At 51.4% G+C, this 18,935-nt stretch overlaps 1 protein-coding gene and 1 long non-coding RNA gene across 2 annotated transcripts; one reads left to right on the top strand and one right to left on the bottom strand.

Moving 5' to 3' along the window:
- Window positions 1-1,367: 1,367 nt before the first annotated feature.
- LOC105474253 (uncharacterized) lies at window positions 1,368-5,627 on the bottom strand. Its single transcript, XR_982728.2, has 3 exons — window positions 5,455-5,627; window positions 3,201-3,393; window positions 1,368-2,405 (listed from the first exon to the last, which is right to left on the bottom strand). It is a non-coding gene; the product is annotated as an uncharacterized lncRNA (long non-coding RNA).
- Window positions 4,818-12,903, top strand: LOC105474254 (homeobox C13). The gene is made up of 2 exons (XM_011728750.2): window positions 4,818-5,626; window positions 11,364-12,903. Exons 1-2 carry the CDS (start codon window positions 4,894-4,896, stop codon window positions 11,618-11,620), a joined length of 990 nt encoding a protein of 329 aa, XP_011727052.1. The 5' UTR covers window positions 4,818-4,893; the 3' UTR covers window positions 11,621-12,903.
- The last annotated feature ends 6,032 nt before the right edge of the window (window positions 12,904-18,935 follow it).

Here is an 18,935-nt window from a genome sequence, read left to right as displayed (position 1 = left end):
ACCAAACCCAGTGCACCACGAAGCAGAGTCTGCAGCTGGGGGCATGCTAGAGGAGAATCCAGGAGAAGATTTGTGATGGCCTAAACTTGGACCCCTGTATGGATCCCTGCAGAGCCAGAGAGGAAAAGGTCTTCGAGGTGACCCAAAACCTCAGCCTGCACTGCAAGTCCTAACTAGGCAGCAGAGAGGAATGGATTTCCCTGATATCTACCACAGGGAAATAAGTGGGGCCTGGAGGAAGGCAAGTTTTGATTTAAGAGCTGAAAACTCTGAAACAAGGAACAAAGTGATGCCTCAGCTACCCTGGTCCCATCTTCCCTCAAGCTGGGGGCCTAGGGAGGGAGAACACTAAAGATGGAAGATGTCAGGATAGCAGCCGCCGTCCAGGAGGTGAGTTCCCAAGCTAGTAGAAGAGGCCTAGTGGCCCTTCTCAGAGGCTGGGCTGTGGGAGTGGAGAGATCAAAGTAGAGCAGGTTCCAGAGGGATGAAGGGACCTCCAGGAGCCCAGAGAAGTGGAAGGAACGGAAAAAGGAAGGGAGGGGATTGGACAGGTCCAGGGAACTCCAGGATCAGCCAGTTTTCTTTCCTTCTCTACCAGCATCACCCTCTGCAGCCCATCTGGAATTTTTTCCAAGTATGTGGGAGGGTCTTCCACACAGACACACCCTCAAGGGTATACCCTCTCATATGCCCTTTCGGAACCCCCAATCCCTACCTATAAGTGGCCTCTCTCAAACATCCCTTTCTTGGCTAGCCCAGGCCCTGTCCTCCTCTGTCCTCCACAAATCTCCTCCTCCATCGGCAACCTGAACCTTGCACAGGAAAGGGCCCCCAAATCCTTTGCCTGCCCTATAAGGCCCCAAGTCTGGGCCAGAATCCAGACCCCATGGTGGTGAGGCTCTTTGTTCTCCTACAGCCTCAACCCACCCTCTCCTTTTTTAAAACTGGAATTTCTCCCATAAAAAGCGGGTGGGGAGAGCAGGAGCTTCAGAGCTTTAAGCGCCCCCCCCCACCACCACCACCATATGGAGGAAACAGAGAAAAGGGAGAGAAATAATCTGATACCTAATTTTCAGAGGAGAAAATCTGGGCATTGAATCAGGGACACAGCAACGCCATTTCTTTCATCCTTCTCCCTAGTCTAGCACTGAAGCTACACCCAGCCCTCAAATGTGTGCATCAGGCTTGCACCCTCCGCTTGCAAATGTTGCTAAGTTACACCTCTGACTTCGTCTTAGATACAGTGGGGCGTGAATTCCACCCCTCAACTTCAGAAAGACACAGACATCTGCTTCTTCATTTTTCTATATTTTCCTGGGGGATGTCTTTGTAAGTAGAGTAGGAAAACCATGTCAATTAAAAGTGTATACAGACAGACAAGCAGAGACTTTTATTTGCATACAGAGGATTTAAGCAGAGAGCTGGTTATCTTTAGGAACACATTTGGGCTGTGTCCACAAGGCCGTGTGCTGAAACAGTGCAGGCAGCCTGCACCCATCCCTAAACCCACAGGCACGCACGCACGCGCGCGCGCGCACACACACACGCTTCCCGCGAAAAGGCACATTAAATATCACCTTTTTGTGTTGCAGCATTTAAAAGAAAACATTTCAGAGTCGAACTTAGCCGAGAGCTCGGTGCATGGGCGGTAGCTGAGGGCAGAGTGGCTCCTGTCGCTCCGCGATGTAGAAGTCCCTTTGAAAAAGCAGCCGGGAGCAGAGCCGGGGCTTCCCGACGAGGCTGAGGAGCTGTTTTCCATTTTCCTTCCGTATAATTAAATGCTCCGTCTTTTTCCGCATACCAGCAGCTGGATTTTCTCTAAACTTCATCCACAGTCAAACCTCACCGCCTAATCCCGGAAGGCCAGCGGGACGAGCCCGGGTGAGCACTGCAGCTGAGGGTTTCAGCGCCAGGCCCTAGAAAGGCTTTCTAGGGCGAGATCGCCTTGGAGATGTAATTACTACGTTTCTAGTGGTGCATATTCTCCTGGAGTGTTTAATTTGATTTTATTTGTGTCTCAGCGAGATCCACATTTTTTTTCGGGGGGGGGGGGAGAGAAACCACCCCAGGCTTAAAGTTAATTAACCAACAAGGCTTTACTTTCCACCGCCCTCCTGCAAGCTCTTTCTTCGGCGCCTCCCTCCCCGATCCCGGCGCCCCAGACTTGGTGACTGCGTTTGCAGGCGCGAAAGGTCTTGGGGAACCAAGCGAAAGAAGAGGGAATTGTTCAGAGCACGCGGACTTCCCCAGTCGCCTTTACTGCCCTTAGCCCAAACTTTCCCCTCCAGCCTTCCTACTCCTCCAAGTCGCTTTGGAGGCCTACAACTTCGGCTGGTCTTCTTGAGGAAGAGGACTATGGTTCCCTTTCTTTCTTCTCGCCACTACATTTTGGCCGCATAGTGCTCCTAATAAATGGAATTGTAAAGTTGCTAGGTTAATTAAATCTATATCTCATTGCAATAGGAATAGTTAATGCCCTTATATAAACCTGGAAAAGACCATACTATTAATTTCATTTATTGCTTGGCCACCCTGCACCCAGATCCTTCACGCCGTTCTGGTTCCTACTCCCGCCATTCTGGTTCCTCCTCCCAAAGGCTGGAGATGTGTCTTTGAGTTCTGGCCCACGGAAAACGGGTCCGGCTTTGGGCCTGACCAGGTAGGGAGCCCCAAGAATGGGATGGGCATTTCAGGCCCTTTATTTCTCGTGGCAGTCCCGCAGAACCCTGTCCACAGCGCCCCAGTTCTTCCACCTGGGCGCAGCACTTCGCAGAAGGGGAGGCCGGGATCTGGGTTCCATCTTTACTACCCGCGGCTGGAAAAAGACAGGCCTCCCTACCCACCCACCCCCACCAGCCAGGCCTTAGGCAAGGGGGCCAAGGTCACACGATCCAGTCTAGACTTGGCCAGGCCCTGTTTGCTCTCCTCGTTTTACCTTGACCTTGGACTCCAGCAGCAGGATAAGCAGTTTCCTAGCAGAGCCGGCTCCCGTCAAGACCCTATCTTCCACTGGGCTCATCTCTCCTCGCCCCTCCGTCATTGCCCTCAATACACACTTGAGCTGGTCTCCTTATGTCTCAACCTTCTTTCTGTTGTATTTTTCCTTCTACCGCCAGCCCAGCCCGCAGCCTGCTTTCCGAACTCTGAGCTGACTCTTCTGGCTCAAGATCACGCGGATAAGAATTACTATCCTAATTCACCGATGTCCGGGTGCTCTCAACCGTCAAACACCACCTTCTCCCCACAAAGAGGAGGGAGGTGGCCCGAAGGGGTCTCTGCAGACCTGTCCATTTGCTTTCCATTTGAGGGGTGCAGTAGGTCTGGCTGAGCGAGGCGCTACTGTGTGGCCATGGCCTGTGCGCTGGCTACACACGAGCACTCAGCATTTAAAACCTGTGGCAGAGGCAGGAAAGAAGGAAACGCTGCAGCCCCTTTCCCCTCCTATTTTTCTCTCTTCATTACTATTTCTCAGGGAGGTCCTCTGCTGAAAGGGAACTTAATTCCACGGAGATACTCCCTCAGAAAGGGGTGACTCTATTGAGGCTCCTGACAAGTTGGGAGATTGGGAGGAAAGAAGGGAGAGCTTTTGAAGAATCAGTAAGTTGGTGTTAATTTTTTCTTTGAAGTAGGGGGCAGTTTTAGATCATGAAACTATTCCGCACTAAAAGAGGGTGACCTAAGAAAGCCGTGGGAGGTCCAGTGAGGGTATTCAAACTGGGGACCAGACTCCTGAGGGCAGAGGTGGGTTCTGCAGGGTCCCCAGAGTGGCGCCAGAGAGGTCCCTCGAAAGGGGTAGCACTGAATCTCCCCCATTTTCCACGTTCTCTTTTGTATAGCTATAGAAGAGAGCGCTCTCTCCTTCGCATCCAGGGCTTTTAGCTTTCCCAGGCTGAATATTGCGCCCCCACCACCCGCATTTCTTTAAAAAACCTCACTCTGAGATTTTTTTTCTGTTGCATATTGAAATATCAGTCTATTCTATTGTTTTTATTTCCCTCGTTTTATTCTTTCTCCATTTATTGCTGAGTCTATTCCATTGCTTCACAATCCCCTGCCCCAGGTGATGAATTCTGTATTTGGGGGTTGTCACACCCCTCTCCGCTTGAGAAAAATCCAGCAAGGTAAAGGAGAGTGTCCTTTTCAGACATCTGGGGTTCTGGGGAAAGTGGCTGCAAGTAGGAAATGGAAACACAATCCCGGCATCAAAGGCTCACTACGCGGCATCGGGTTCTTTCCAGCCGCGAGCGGAGGGGAGCTGCCAGGGCTGGAGCGCTCCTGCCTGTTTTCTATTATCTTCATTTATTATTCTTTACAATCTGGTTTCTTCCCCACCGTTAGCTTCAAGCCCCAATCCAGAGACTTGGGCAGTCACAGTGATCGGTTTGGGGATAGGGGTCTGTCTCCCCCATGCACATTCTATGCCTAGGCGGAGGCGCCCAGTTACAGCCCTCTTTGCGTCGGCCAAATTCAGCCTCCCCCACCCCCTCCCTGGGGCCGGCCAGGGGGCGGCTCCCTGTCCCTTTAAATCTCCCAGCTCCCGCCTCCTTTGGCCCAACTGAGATCCAATCAGCAGAGACCTTTTTCTTTTCGCCCCGCCCCACCTAGAGGGGCGGGAACCCCAGGAGACCTGACCCGGGCATCACGTGCGCAGAGAGTGTCACATGGGCGCGGGAGGGGTGCTGAGAGGTGGAGGGCGGGAACCGGCGGATTTCTTAATGAAGTCTCTCCGCATGCGTAGAGGGAATGGAGGGAGGGATGTGGAAGCACTAGGAGGAGGGGAGGGGTGGAGAGAAAAGAGGGGAGGGATGGGGGAGGGGAAACAGGAGCGAGGTGTCTCCCTTGCTCGCTGCCTCTGGCAAGTGGAGTTTTTAAAAAGCTCCAGCAGATCATGTCATGACGACTTCGCTGCTCCTACATCCACGCTGGCCGGAGAGCCTTATGTACGTCTATGAGGACAGCGCGGTGGAGAGCGGCAGCGGCGGCGGCGGCGGAGGAGGCGGCGGCGCGGGCGGAGCGGGGGGCGGCTGCAGCGGAGCGAGCCCCGGCAAAGCCCCTAGCATGGATGGTCTGGGCAGCAGCTGCCCGGCCAGCCACTGCCGCGACCTGCTTCCGCACCCGGTGCTGGGCCGCCCGCCGGCTCCCCTGGGCGCCCCTCAGGGCGCCGTCTATACGGACATCCCTGCCCCGGAGGCGGCGCGCCAGTGTGCCCCGCCGCCCGCGCCCCCCACCTCGTCCAGCGCCACCCTGGGCTACGGCTACCCCTTCGGGGGCAGCTACTACGGCTGCCGCCTGTCGCACAACGTGAACCTGCAGCAGAAGCCTTGCGCCTACCACCCGGGCGATAAATACCCGGAGCCGTCGGGCGCCCTGCCGGGTGACGACCTGTCCTCCAGGGCCAAGGAGTTCGCCTTCTACCCCAGCTTTGCCAGCTCCTACCAGGCGATGCCCGGCTACCTGGACGTGTCGGTGGTGCCCGGGATCAGCGGGCACCCGGAGCCGCGTCACGACGCTCTCATCCCCGTCGAAGGCTATCAGCACTGGGCTCTCTCCAATGGCTGGGACAGTCAGGTGTACTGCTCCAAGGAGCAGTCGCAGTCCGCCCACCTCTGGAAGTCTCCCTTCCCAGGTAAGGAAGGGACCCGAGCGCCGCCGCCGCCGAGGACCCCTCCCCGCCCTGCCTGCCCCGGGGCTCCGCGCCCCAGCCACCCCCGCCGTCTGGCCCCGGCGCGCCCGCTCGGCTGGGCTGCCTATGGAGCCGGCCGGGCGAGCTGCACTGAGGAATGCGCCGGGGAAGAAATCTGCTCCGACACGTTTTCTGTAGCTGCCCGGCGGAGAATGAAGCAATCACAGGCGCCCGAACGCCGGGCCGCCGGCTCTGCTCCGTTCGGTGGCTCGCCTCCGCCTCCACTCGCCGGCCGCAGCCTCCCGCCGGGCTCTTGGCCCCTAAACCCGCTTCCGGCCAGGGATGGGGGCAGGGTGGGCCTATAGTGCCTTGGAATCCAGGACAAAACCCCCAACCCACCGAATAAGTGGGGAGGGGGGAGAATAAGAACCCCCACTTTCTTTGACAGAATTTGCAGGATCGTTCAGGCACTAGACAGTATTTTTTAAATAGGGGACTAATTTGCTGGGGTCTACAGAAATGTGGAATTTCTTTTTTTCCTTTCTTGGCATATTTAAAAATCTGGCCACGAATTTCCTGATTGTTGAGGGAACAGAAGATCCAAAATCTCTGGAGAGGGAGTGGAGAGGAGGCTCGAATCCCTCCCCAGCAATGTAAAGTTTTCCTTGCCTCTCTGGTATATTGAGCTCAAATTTATAGACATTTCCACTGCCAACTCCCCCATATGTGGTCGAGAAAGAGAGTTAGTTATTGGTGCCCCAAACACAGAAAGAAGGGCGTGGGGATGAGAAATGGGAGAGGAAGACCTGTTCAGGGGCTTCTGGGGTCCAGGCCCAGGCTGGGGACCCCTTGGTCTTGTCTGGCTAAGTATGGGAAGGGAGAATTCATTCCCCTCTTGTTCGGTCTCCAGTTGAAGAGAGAAAGGATCCTGCAAATCCGGCCGCTCTCCTTACAAGACCAGTCCCAGGTTTCCCAAAACCACACCAAGAGCTTTGGATCCTGCCCTGTGCTGAGAAATCAGGATTCCAGTCTAGGGAGTCCAGTATTTGAGTCTGTTCTCCCTGTAAGAAGAGCTCAGTGGGAGAGCGTTCTCCCTTCTGATACCTACAGAGGTCTTTGGGGGCTGGGGGCCCAGGGCAGCCACAGATGTCTCCCGACAGTGCCCAGCTCCCCGACCAGTTCCACATGCCAAGCTCAGGGATGTTTTCCTTGGAAAGCATAGACCCAAAGACCTCGTAAGGGTGGGCCTGAAATTCCTCTGCATCCGGAATTGGAAGCAGAGGTAGGTGGTTTAAAAAAAAAAAAAAAACCGAATGATATTAGAGAGTGCAGCAGATAACATTCTTGTGAATATTATGAAATTACTTAGTATAATACAACTCAATACCAGGGTATGACCTGCACTAGGCACCGTGACTTCTGATTGCCAGAATTAAGGATGGTACAATTTTAGTACATGGTATTATGCATCACCTACCCTGTATTGGCTATAATATTTTTATATAATATGATTTCTTTTATTAACTACCTAATATGAAATATACCATAATACATTTCTAGAAGATAGGCAATTCACATGTTCATAATACAGCAATGTATTTTAGAGAGATGGCCCTTTAATTCTCTGTCTCGCCAAAACACAAAGCTTCTTAGGAGATTGGGGTCCAGCAGGAATTCCTGGGGCAGGGAAGCCAATGGGCTATGTCAAGGGGCTAAGGGGTAAGGGAGCAGGTGCCCACCAAACCCACTGTGTGGGTGGGGGCACAGGCCCATAGCAATGTGCAATGGGTTTAGAGTGAAGAGGTAGAAGAGAAGGGGCTGTTCTATGTATGAATGTGGTGTGGAGTAGGGGTGAAGGATTGGAGAAAAGCTGAGAAATATCTTTGAGCAAAATAAACATCTCAAAGATTCCCAGGAAAAAACAAAACAAAACAAACAAAAAACAATCTCCACTAAAAATAAATACTTTTTTGATCACAGCCTCCTAGAGAAAAATAACTTTGAAATAAAAAAGTATAGCCCAATTGAGATTTAATACACTTGCAAATTATGGCATGGAAATGGATATAAAACCTAGCATGCCTCAGCAGCTATGTGCTCCCACAATCCCCGTGTGGAAATAGAATTGGGCTGATGTATCAGTGAGTGCAGAGGTACAGGCAAGAGGCAGATGAATAAGAAATTATCTTCAGACACTCTCCATCTTTCTACCCACTCAGAGATCTTTTAGAAGTAGTGAGATTTCAAGATAACTCTGTCTATGCAATTGTGGTTTGTTCGGCAACATGTAGGCATAAACACAGCTGTCTCTCTACAGTGCCTCTGGCTCTGAGAAACCTCATCTGTGGCAGTCTGGGCTGGTTTGGGAGATGGAGGCAATTGTTCAGCAAGATCCAGATAATTAGGGCCAAGATGTGTCGTGGCTTCTTCCTTCTCCCAATTATACAGATTCTTGCTTTATTGCTCTGTTTTTGTGTTTTGTTTTGTTTTGTTTTTCTCTCTCTCTCCCTATGGTGAGTGTAGACTTTTTTTTTGTTTTTGGTTTCTTTTTTTTTTTTTTTTTTTTTTTTTTTTTTGTTTTTTTTGGTTTTTTTTTTTTGAGAGGAGAGAGAGGCAGAAATTCCAGGAGGGAATCAGAAAGGGAGAAAAAGAGAGATGGGGTTCAGGAGACAGAAAGAGGGAGAAAGAAACAGTGGGCTCTTTGGGCCATACTAGAGGTCCTTACTGACAAGCCTTTGGATTTGGGTTGGGAAGAGTAGCAAGCTGGATTTCTAGCTGGACAAGGCACTCTTCAGAGCCCAGAGCTTGCTCGTGGGGGGCGGGTGGTCAAGAGTGGCTGGGCTATGGGGAGCTAAACAGAGGAGCCCCCAAGCCCAAAAAGAAAGCCATGGCTGAGCATTGATATGATTTTTATTTACTCCTCAAAGGTGTCTATTCGGTTTCCAGGCATGAAGTCATTTGTGTATATGATCTGGATGGATACTAGGGAAGGGGTGATTGTAAGACTAGTAACTAAGCCCCCACTCACTTTAGGCAGTGTATGCACATCTCCAAGTCTAAGCTACCGGATATTTCTTCATCTCTACGTACCACTTCCTTTCCAGATAAGGCAGCAGACAAAGAAAGGGGGCTTCTTTGAGATGGTAAAACTGGAGTTATTTCCCCAGGAGGCCAAAACAACCTGCAGTTGGTCTGATCCAGGACAAATTGGCTAAATCAATTCTTGGCATCCTATAGAGAAAAATCACCAGTTTAAACCAGTTGTCTACTTTTTTTTTTTTTTTTTTTTTTTTTTTTTTTTGAGACGGAGTCTCGCTCTGCCGCCCAGGCTGGAGTGCAGTGGCCGGATCTCAGCTCACTGCAAGCTCCGCCTCCCGGGTTCACGCCATTCTCCTGCCTCAGCCTCCCGAGTAGCTGGGACTACAGGCGCCTGCCACCTCGCCCGGCTAGTTTTTTGTATTTTTAAAGTAGAGACGGGGTTTCACCGTGTCAGCCAGGATGGTCTCGATCTCCTGACCTCGTGATCCGCCCGTCTCGGCCTCCCAAAGTGCTGGGATTACAGGCTTGAGCCACCGCGCCCGGCCAGTTGTCTACTTTTTAAACTGATTTTTTTTTAGGGTTGATTAAATCCCATTGGAAATTTAGAGCTAGAGTTTAGGAAACCAAAATTGGGTAGGTAATTGTAAGAGTTTAAAGAAAGTAAAGTAAAAAATCAGGGACAATTATTTGGCTAATTCAGAAACAAAAACCCACCTTTACCCTACTTTATTCTTCTCCAGGGAAAAGGAGGTGTTTTAAAGCTGGATTGTATCAGCTGGCCTATTTCCATTTTAAAACTTACTGTATCATTTTAAGAGTCAGAAAGTCTGCCTTTAAAATCTGGTTCTGCCACTTAGGTTATTTTACCCACTCTGAGCCTCAGATTCCTGATCTTGTAAAATGAGTTTAACAAAATAAGCCTGAAAAAATGTTCTGAGGATTAAAAACAACAATAAGAACAACAAAAGCAACAAACTCCTAGTATCACTACTTACCCTCTTCATTTTATTCTTGTCAACAAATCATCAATTTCCCAAATCATGGTTACATCCCTAAGAGTAAAACAAATTTGAGAACTGAGAGATTTAAAGACAAAAGGTCTTGTTCAAAAACAAATCCTTTTTAACCTAAAGGATCCATACTGTTTAAATAAAGTTATTTTGTTTTTAAGATTTTTTTTTAAAATCATGGTTTATTCACACAGAGGCAGAGAAAAATGCTAGGTCCAACAGTTTTCCTGAGAAATTGTCACCAGAAGACAGTCAAAAAAGGCCATTGGATCCCCTGTCTCCCATTTTCTTCCTGAGCATTTTATTTTCTCCTGTGTATCACTGTGACACTACTCTTCCCACTGTGTATAGATAAAGAGTCCCTGAGAGAAAGCAGACCCAATGGGAATGGGTACAGGGAAAGTGTTTTGTGAGGGTGGGATGGAAACAAACATTTCAGAAAGAACTTTGTGTCTTCCCTCTGGGCTGTGTCTATAGTTTCAAAAGGCAGTAAGAATGAAGGGGAAACCCCAAATATTCAGCCCTCCTCATTAGCTTTCACCTAAAGTCTAATAATTACATGGAAAAAATTGAGGACTGAGCTATCCAGATAATCTCTCTAGTTCCCCACTTCGCCTTGAAAGTGTTGCTGTGACCTTTATTGACAGGGATGAGGGTGGAGTAGAAAATGGAGTTAGAAATGATATATATTGGTTTTAGTTTCTGCGAAATTCTCAGAGCCTAAAGAAACAGAACTGGTGGTATTGGTTTGGATGACAGGTATCTAGGGTTTAGGATTATGGTTGGTGCATGGGATGTAGGCAGTTTCCTTCAGCCATGAAGGAATGGAGAGGGAAGGGGGTTGGAACAACCCCTGTTTTGGTGGGACTGTGGTGTGGACCCCCTACTTCCAGCGACACCTGATTCCCTATATCTCAGGTTCAGGACCCCCCACCTTGGGTATTGTTAGGTGGTTCACAACATTGGACCCCAATTCCTAGAGCGTGGACCTCCAAGCAGGCTGGCTTCACCTGGACACTTATCTTCTATCTGTGCCTCACATCCCTAACATAGGGCCACTGTCCAAAGGCATGAAGACCCATCTGGTGATCTGGGCCCACTGAAGCTGACCCCCTGCCTGCCGTGCCCTCCCTGAAACATATAGCAGAATGTCTTCCTCTGACAACGGGGCAGAATATAAACTAATAAGCACCCAAACGATCTAACTCAGGAAGGAGGGCTTTTTCTGAGTATCTGAAATTCTGCAAGCATGGCAGGCCAGGCTGGAACTTGGAGGGCCCCTTCTAAGCGTACAAGGATCCTAATATCGAGTGCTGTGCAGAGCCATATTGGGGCCTGAAACAAAAGAGAAAATCAGTAATACTGAACCCATGTTTATTTTTTTAATTGATACTGTGTTCATCATGGATGTTTTTGTATTCGTTTTGCTTTTGTAAACGTTGCATTAAAATATCGTCTTGATTACTGAATTTTTGGCGCCCCCTCCCTTAAACCTTGAGCCCAATGGCCTCACCATAGTTGTGGTCTTGCTAAAATAACAGAAATGAAAAGCATTTGGGATTTCATTATGCGGAGCAATCCTCTGGCCCCGTTGAGCCCCTGCCAGAACTCTGTGCGTAGGCAGCCTCCGGTCCTCTAGGCCAGTCCAGCCGCGTGCCTCACTTCTTCTCGCTTGCCTTATCTCCCCGCAGATGTGGTTCCCCTGCAGCCGGAGGTGAGCAGCTACCGGCGTGGGCGCAAGAAACGTGTGCCCTACACTAAGGTGCAGCTGAAGGAGCTAGAGAAGGAATACGCGGCTAGCAAGTTCATCACCAAAGAGAAGCGCCGGCGCATCTCCGCCACCACGAACCTCTCTGAGCGCCAGGTAACCATCTGGTTCCAGAACCGGCGGGTCAAAGAGAAGAAGGTGGTCAGCAAATCGAAAGCGCCTCATCTCCACTCCACCTGACCACCCACCCGCTGCTCGCCCCGTCTATTTATGTCACCGCTTTGTACCATAACCGAACCCACGGAAAGATGCTGCACGGGTGCAGAAGAGTATTTAATGTTAACGAGAGAGAAGAACCGCGCCGCCCGGAGGCAGAGAGGCTCCATGGCGGCGGTGGGCCATCCCCAACTCCCTATCCCATCCGCAGCCTCCACCCCCATCCAGATGGGACTCACCCGGCTTCAACAGCTTTGGAAATGGGTCCCGGGTGGGCCGTGGGAGGAAGGCTGTCGACCTCTACTCCTCCTTGTGCTCACCTTGCCAGAAAGTCCAGTGGCAGTGCAGAGCCCAGTCATTCCAACCAAAGCAGGGTTGGGGAATCCCGAATGGCCCCAATTCTTGCCTCATCCTATCACCAGGCTAGTAGAGGACCCTCCCTAAGGGCGCAGCTTTGGCGCAGGATCTGTCCAGCTCATACTTTCCTTCGCTGTCCCTCTCGCACTCCTTAGGCAAGATTTCCCAGTAAAGATTTTCTGTGCATATTTTAAAAGTCGTGTTAACATTCATGATAATTATTAGGGATCTGGCAGCGTGATTGGAGTATGGATGGTTCCCTGGAATCAACGCAGCCCCTATGCTCCATCCCAACCAAGAAACTGCATTTCTTGGGGCCAGGTGGGGGCTGCCTTTGCCCCACTGCCTCCCCTGTTCTGCTCTCTCAGTCAACATGTGGAAATCCAAGGAGGACAAAGACTCCAGCCACGCTGCTAAATAGGGCTTCTCTCTCCTCTCTCTTTCTCTCTCTAGGTGGTAAGGTTGGGGATTAGGCCAGGCACAGAGAAGCAGAACTTTTTTTCTAAGGATAAACATCTCTTCCAAGAGGATGGAGAATGGGTTCCTCAACAAAGTCCCTTTCCAGTCACCTTTCCATCAAGGCACTAGCTCTGGAGGGACTCCTCACACTTTCACTTTTACTGATTTCCAGAGGAAAGCTAGAGGATCTAGTTCAGGAGGCAAGAAAATCTGGCCCTCAATTAGCTAAATGAGCTAAATGTAGATGCTGCCTAACAGTTCCCTCCTCAAAGACCACCTTGGTGCTGTGGGGGTCCCTTGCCTCTTCCCTTCCCACTGGTGCATTACAAAACAGTGTTCTTTTGAAATGTTCATCAGAAATAGGCTTTTTTTTTTAATGTTGTGTATCTGTATATAGTATTGTGATGTCTGAATGACGATGTACTGAATGCAAAAAGGAAAAAAAAACCCACAAACATGTTTTTAAAATAAAATATCTTTTTTTGCCTTGATTTTATTGCTTAGATTCTTTCTGAAGTCTCTTCTGTTCACTGCCTCTTCAGGACAGTCCACTATGCCCTGATTCTGCCAGAATGATCAGGGGGCGGAGTATAGACATCATTCCCAGCTGGGTAGATTCCAAACCCTTGTTTTGCTCCACTTAAGTTTTTGAGTTATCTATACCGTCTATATAGGAGAAAACTTCCCGTCCTGATGCCCAACTTAGTTGAGTGTATGTTGAGGAAGGAAAGATGTAATTGGTGACTGAAAGGCCTGGAAGCAGGTGAGTAACAAAAATACATTGATGGTCACTTTAATAATTGGGGCTCAGATCTGTTTCTGGGTACTGAGAAAGTGGCATCCCAGCTGGGAAGTGGGTGAGGTAAACATGGTGGTGGCCGGCGGCAGCAGGGAACTAACCTTAGGCTCCTGGTGCCCTATGGCCCCCAGAGGGCCCCAGATACATTCAGCCAGTTCAGGACTGGAGTTGGGGCTGGGTTGGGGTCAGCACAGCCTGGAAGGGCACCTTCAAGCTCAGCTTTTCCTGGCTGCACTATTTTCTTCCCCCCACTTAACCTATGCAGAGAGGCTGAGCTGCTAGGACCCCTTTGGCCCCCGGTTTGCCAAACCAATCCCACTTTTACTCTCCACATTCCTGGGAACCCCAGTCTTCGAGGCAATGAGGAGCCTATGTAGATGCTGCCACTAATTTGTTTTCCTGGTCGCGTCAGTGCCTATCTCCCTATCTGGCAGAGTTAATGAGATCATTAAGTTGTCAGGTTAAGAGACTTTTTAAAAGCAATATAGCCTAAAACAATGTTATCTCAGATTAAATCTTTACTGCAGCAATTTTTATTTATATATAATATTTTTCCTCTCCTGAGACGCAGAAACACTGGAGATGTCAGGTTGGAAATCAGAGTTCTCCATTCTCCTTTTGTCTGATGGGGCTGAAGCTTTAACAATTTCATTTAAATAAATATTCCTGGGGGTTAAACACATGCACATTTTGCGCGCGCACACACACACGCACACGGAGGCTGAGAGACAAAGAACCTGAAGAATTTGCCCTCTGTGGAGGTTCTGCTACTGACGTGGCTGCCAGTGCTTCTGGGTCTCAACTCTGGATTAACTACTAGAGAGCCACACGCTGGGCAGTGGAGATTTGAGGGAGAATTTCCAGGAATAAGGTTCATTCTTAATTCCATCTCTCCTTTATCTCCCCACCCACCATCCCAACCTCTCTCCCAAAATCCCTGGGTTTCCCCTGAGATGAAAGGAATTGGAGACTGAGTGTGTGTGTTTGGTCAGAAAAAGAAACTGAGTAGACAAGAGGCCTGGGGCTCTCTTACTATGACCCTACCCTTCCTGACTGCTTTGGGTAGTCCCAAGCACAGCTGTAGGCAAACTGGAAATTGGGGATTCTGATTAAAGAGAAGTCTAGAGTTCTCCGAGGAATCCCTCTGCTTCTCCACACAAACCCATTTATAATCATATGAGGTAGTCATCCCATACTGAGGGAACCACCCTAAGGCTCTAGAAGGGAATAATGTAAAAAAAGAAGAGGAGCCAGGCACAATGGCTCATGCCTGTAATCCCAACACTTTGGGAGGCTGAGGCGGGTGGATTGCTTGAGCTCAGGAGTTTGAGACTAGCATGGAAAACATGGTGAAACCCTGTCTCTACCAAAAACAGAAAAACTTTGCCTGGCATGGTGGTGCATGTCTGTGAAGTCTGAGGTGGGAGGATCTTTTGAACCCTGGTGGGGGGCGGGAGGGTGGAGGTTGCAGTGAGCTGAGATCTCACCATTGCACGCCAGCCTGGGTGACAGAGTGAGACTCTGTCTCGGAAGAAGAAGAAGGAGAAGGAGAAGGAGGAAGAAGAGGAGGAAGAAGAGAAGAGGAGGAGGAGAAGAGGAAGAAGAGAGGAGGAAGAGGAGGAAGAGAGAAAAAAAGAGGAAAGCCTGTGCAGGCACACTACTGGTGCATTGGGACACTGGTAAGTCTAACAAGGATTACAGTTCCTGAGTGCCTGTGAGCCCTCGTGCGGTGCATTAAATATACCCAGATTTACTTTGGAGGAGTATCATGCCTGGATTTATTTGGAGATGACTTTCCCATAAGAGTAAGCAAACATTGTGTGAGTGTGTGTGAGTATGTGTTTTGGGGAGGCACAGTTGTGAAATGTACTATTCTTTCCCTGAATAAGGATTTTTTTCTTCAACACAACTCTGATTGTGCTGATCTCTCACCTTTCCTTCTCCCAAGAATTGGCATTGTCTTTGAGGACTCAATGAGATAGTTCATCTCTTAGTCATGTCTCTAATGTGTCTTTCTTTCCAAGGCCAGTCTCCTAGTGTTTGTGTTAAAAGTAAAACTAGGTGTGAAGGAAAATATGAGGGTACCGGGGGTACAGGGTGATCTGAAGAGCTGGTGAAACTACTGTGTGGAAACACAGACACACAGAGGGACTGAGACTCCTGCTATCTTTCTCGTAATCTGATAGCACTCCCCACTCCCCCTATCTCCCTAGGCCAGAGCTGGGAGGCTCAGGCAGCCTAGGGCCTCACAGGACTCTCCATCTGGTGGTCACTCCCTGGGGCTGCCAGAGAGGGCTTCAAGAGATCCTTTGCTGAGCTTGGGGGAAAAACCCTTCCCCACTTACATCTAAGTCTCCAGACAGAGGCCCAGTAGAATGGGCCTTTCAGCTAGCAGTCCCACAGCCCGAACCCACCTGAGAGAACAAGGACAGCAGTTCTTTCCGCAGATGCCTCCATGACTGTCTGCTCCTGAGACCATCTGTTTCTGGGGTTGATCCACAGGCGGCTGGGTCAGCAGTGTGGGGACAGCAGGCCAGTGTGGGTGCAAGGCAGGGACAGGCCCTTGGGGCAGCTGCTATCTCTCCGAACAGCCTTCCCATTGGAAGTGGGGTCCTTGTGGCAGGCAGCCCCTTCAGTGGCTCCATCTGTTCAAAAGAGAACTCCCCACCCTAGGATCTGCCTGGATCTGTCCTGGGTGGTACTGGAGCCCACCCCCAAGAAAACTCCAAGAGTGGTTCAGGCAGATGTGTATCTAGACCTGCACTGGTGGAGAATTGAGGGGCCCTGGGGAGCCAGGGGCTTCTGGGAGGAGGAGGAGGGGGCCAGAGTCTTTTCACAACCAACCAGGCTCTTCCTCTTTTAGCCTTGACCGTGACTAGGTCTTTCTGACCTTGACATCACAGGGAGCACACGGAAGGCGGGGAGGGTGGAAAAGGCCTTGATCTTCCGGTGGCCAGAGAAGGGGAGGGCTGCTTGCCCCCTTGATGCGCCATCCCCCTTCCCGCCGGAGCTCGCCGCCTCTGTTTACACACAGAGGAGGTGTCGTCTCCAGTCTAGACAAGGGCGCTAATAACGCCCATAAAAGGCGGCCTCTCCAGAGATGCTCTGGCAACTCCGCTCCCGCGCGCCTGCCGCTGGCCGCTTTACCCACCTCTCCCCGCCCCGCCCTCCTCTGATACCTTGGCGAGGCCGGCGCACGGCCTTGGAGAGGGGGAATCCAGAAGGCTTCTAGAGGTTGAGAACTCCTATCCCTCACCCTTATGAACCTCTTCTGTCTCCAAAGGTAAGTGGACCCTCGTTCCTGTCCGCGCTCTCCCAGCCCAGCGAGCCCCGGAGTTGGTAGTCCATTCCCCACCCCCAACCGCCTCCAGGGCCCGTTGCTCCCACCCCAATCTGCCCGAGCCCCCCTCCTCTGCCCAGAACTGGGGCCCCGGGCTTGGAAAGCAGTTGTATAGCGGTGCTGAGCAGACCCTAAGCAGATCTCAGCTCCTCCCCAGAGCTGGGCCTGGCCAGTGGACAGGGTCAAAGCCAGAAAAGGACGCCGAGGAGCGAGGGCACACCGGGTAGTCCTCACCCCCTGACCCAGTTTAGAGGTCGGTGGAGACGTCTCACTGTTGCATTGCAGGCGTCTGTGGGTGTGGCATTTGATGTGATTTTTTTTTTAACTTGGTTCCCACACCTTGCCTGACACTCAGTAATTCACTAGGTGGAGGAGATCCTCTGCTGGTGGAGGGGGAAAATGTCAGAGCTGCAGCCTTATTTAACTGTTAGCGCGCCACCGAAGGAAAAGACAAAACGGGGGAAGGTGGTCCATTTAGGGATGCTCATATTGGGGTGGAGAGATGGCCTCCCAGATGTCCTTGCCTGGGGGCTCTCACCTCCCCCGCATTTTCTGAGAGGCAATCGGGCTGGGATCTTTTGGAGACAGAGGACTAGAGAAGCCGCGGAAAAACTGGAGGAGGTAGGGGCTCCGTTGGCCCCAGGCTACTTGCCGGAGCGTAAAAGCCTGACTGGGCTCTGTCCTCCAGGCTGCAAATCCCTAGAAAGCAGCACCTGGGGAAGGGATTTCCCAATCTGCTCCTTACTTCCCAGGCACCCGCAGGGAGGGCTGGGAGCCAGGTGGGCTCCAACCCCTGAAGGAGCTTGGAAACCACGAAATAGGAGACTGAGCTCCCTATTCTACCCCCTACCCTTGTTTGAACCCGACAAAAGTCAGGTCCCAAACCCAAGTTGCCCCAAAGAGGCAAGACAGAGAGGGCTACAGGGTTGGGGGGGCAGGCCCTCCCACTCAGCCCCCCTTTCATCTTCCCTTCTCTCCGCGGGCCAAACCCCTGCTCACACCCCTTCTGGGGCTGACGCCCGGCCTAATTTGCATACAAGGCAGAACCGCTTTCTGCAAACTAGACAGTGACCTTGAACTGGGCCCCTGCGGCCTCTGGACAGACCATGGGTAAGGCAGTACTGCGCGGAATCACTCCCGACCATGGGTCTGCGGGGGAGCCAGAACGCAGTCGCTCACAGCCGATTCCCCGCGGCCTAAACCTCCAGCAGCCGCGTTGCCTCTGCCACCAGAATCAGCGTAGATTTTATAATTAACTCCTTTCGCCAGGCTCAGCCGCAGTGGAGGCTGCTAGGATGCAGGAGGGATGGAGGCACAGAGAAGGTGTGAGAGAGGCGGCGTTGCATCCAGCTGGAGGAAGAGCTGAGGGACGCAGGCTGCTTTGGTCTTTAAGGAAAACCTTGGACCGCATCCTTGCCTTCAGCTTTAATTAACCCTGAGTTAATGAGCGAGGCTTAGTCGAGCCTGGCCAGCTGCGGCGGGAGCCAGTGGCCCAGGGGCCAGCAGGCAGGCCACCGCTCTAGCCTTGTGATTTGATAAATGTGAGGGAGAGTTCGCACCAATCGCTCCGCGGTTCGGGTGCCTCGGCCCGACCACCTATAGTTTTGCGCGTGGTCAGCGAAATGTCGGCGGGTTAAGCCCGGCTGGAGTCCCTCCCAGTCTCCTCACCCAGTCCCAGCCTGCTTCCCGCTAGCAGCTCTCGCCGAGGCTGGATTTAGATTTGAAGGGTCTCACCCGAGCCTCCCGCCGGTCCCGGGGACCCAGGATGGGAGCGGCATTTTTGTCTGAGCCCGATTAAAAAAACGGGTGCCTGAGCTGCGTGTGTCGCGGGTTTCCTTAACCGCAAACAGAGCCTCGGTGGTGCACCGGAATGCTGGACGCTTAGATTACCTGGGTCCTTGCCAGGGTCCTGAAAACCCCTAGGTTCCCAGTGGGTCTCAGGGAGCAGGGCACTAGGGATGCGAATTTTGCTAGTAGTTGTCGGCAGCTCTCCTTGAGAGGAATCAGGGTCAGCAACAGAGAAGGAAGAGGGGTTTGTGCGTGCTTCTTTGCCCGCAGAGTCCAAAACCTGGGGAAAATAGCCCCCTTTGATGGGGCTAAATCAGGCTAGAAGAAACGCATGTCTGGAAGAAGGAAGCCTTCACCCAATCTTCATTTCTCCTGTGTTGCATCCGCCGCCCTGTGGCCACTGCTCCTCGCGCTCAGCGGCCTGGCTCGGGAGGGCAGCGAGCAGAGCTCCCGGCCTGGGATTTGCCTGCTGGGGTGGAGGGAATGGGGAGAGGCTGAGATCTTCCTCTCAGGGTCCCTTTTCTAGGAGATTGGAATTATCTAGGAAGGGAAAAGAGAACGAGGAGAATACTCCACCCCACAAAGGGTAGTGATTA

This window comes from Macaca nemestrina, chromosome 10 (genome assembly GCF_043159975.1).
Source record: "Macaca nemestrina isolate mMacNem1 chromosome 10, mMacNem.hap1, whole genome shotgun sequence".
NCBI lineage: Eukaryota > Metazoa > Chordata > Mammalia > Primates > Cercopithecidae > Macaca > Macaca nemestrina.
The sequence above is the reverse complement of the archived record's forward strand: the minus strand, read 5'-3'. Positions and strand labels throughout refer to the sequence as shown.

Bases quoted from the DNA above. Each gene is read 5' to 3' on its own strand.
- LOC105474254 (XM_011728750.2), top strand. From the start codon at position 4,894: ATGACGACTTCGCTGCTCCTACATCCACGCTGGCCGGAGAGCCTTATG. The intron at 5,627-11,363 runs GTAAGGAAGGGA...ATCTCCCCGCAG, and splicing joins CTGGAAGTCTCCCTTCCCAG to ATGTGGTTCCCCTGCAGCCG.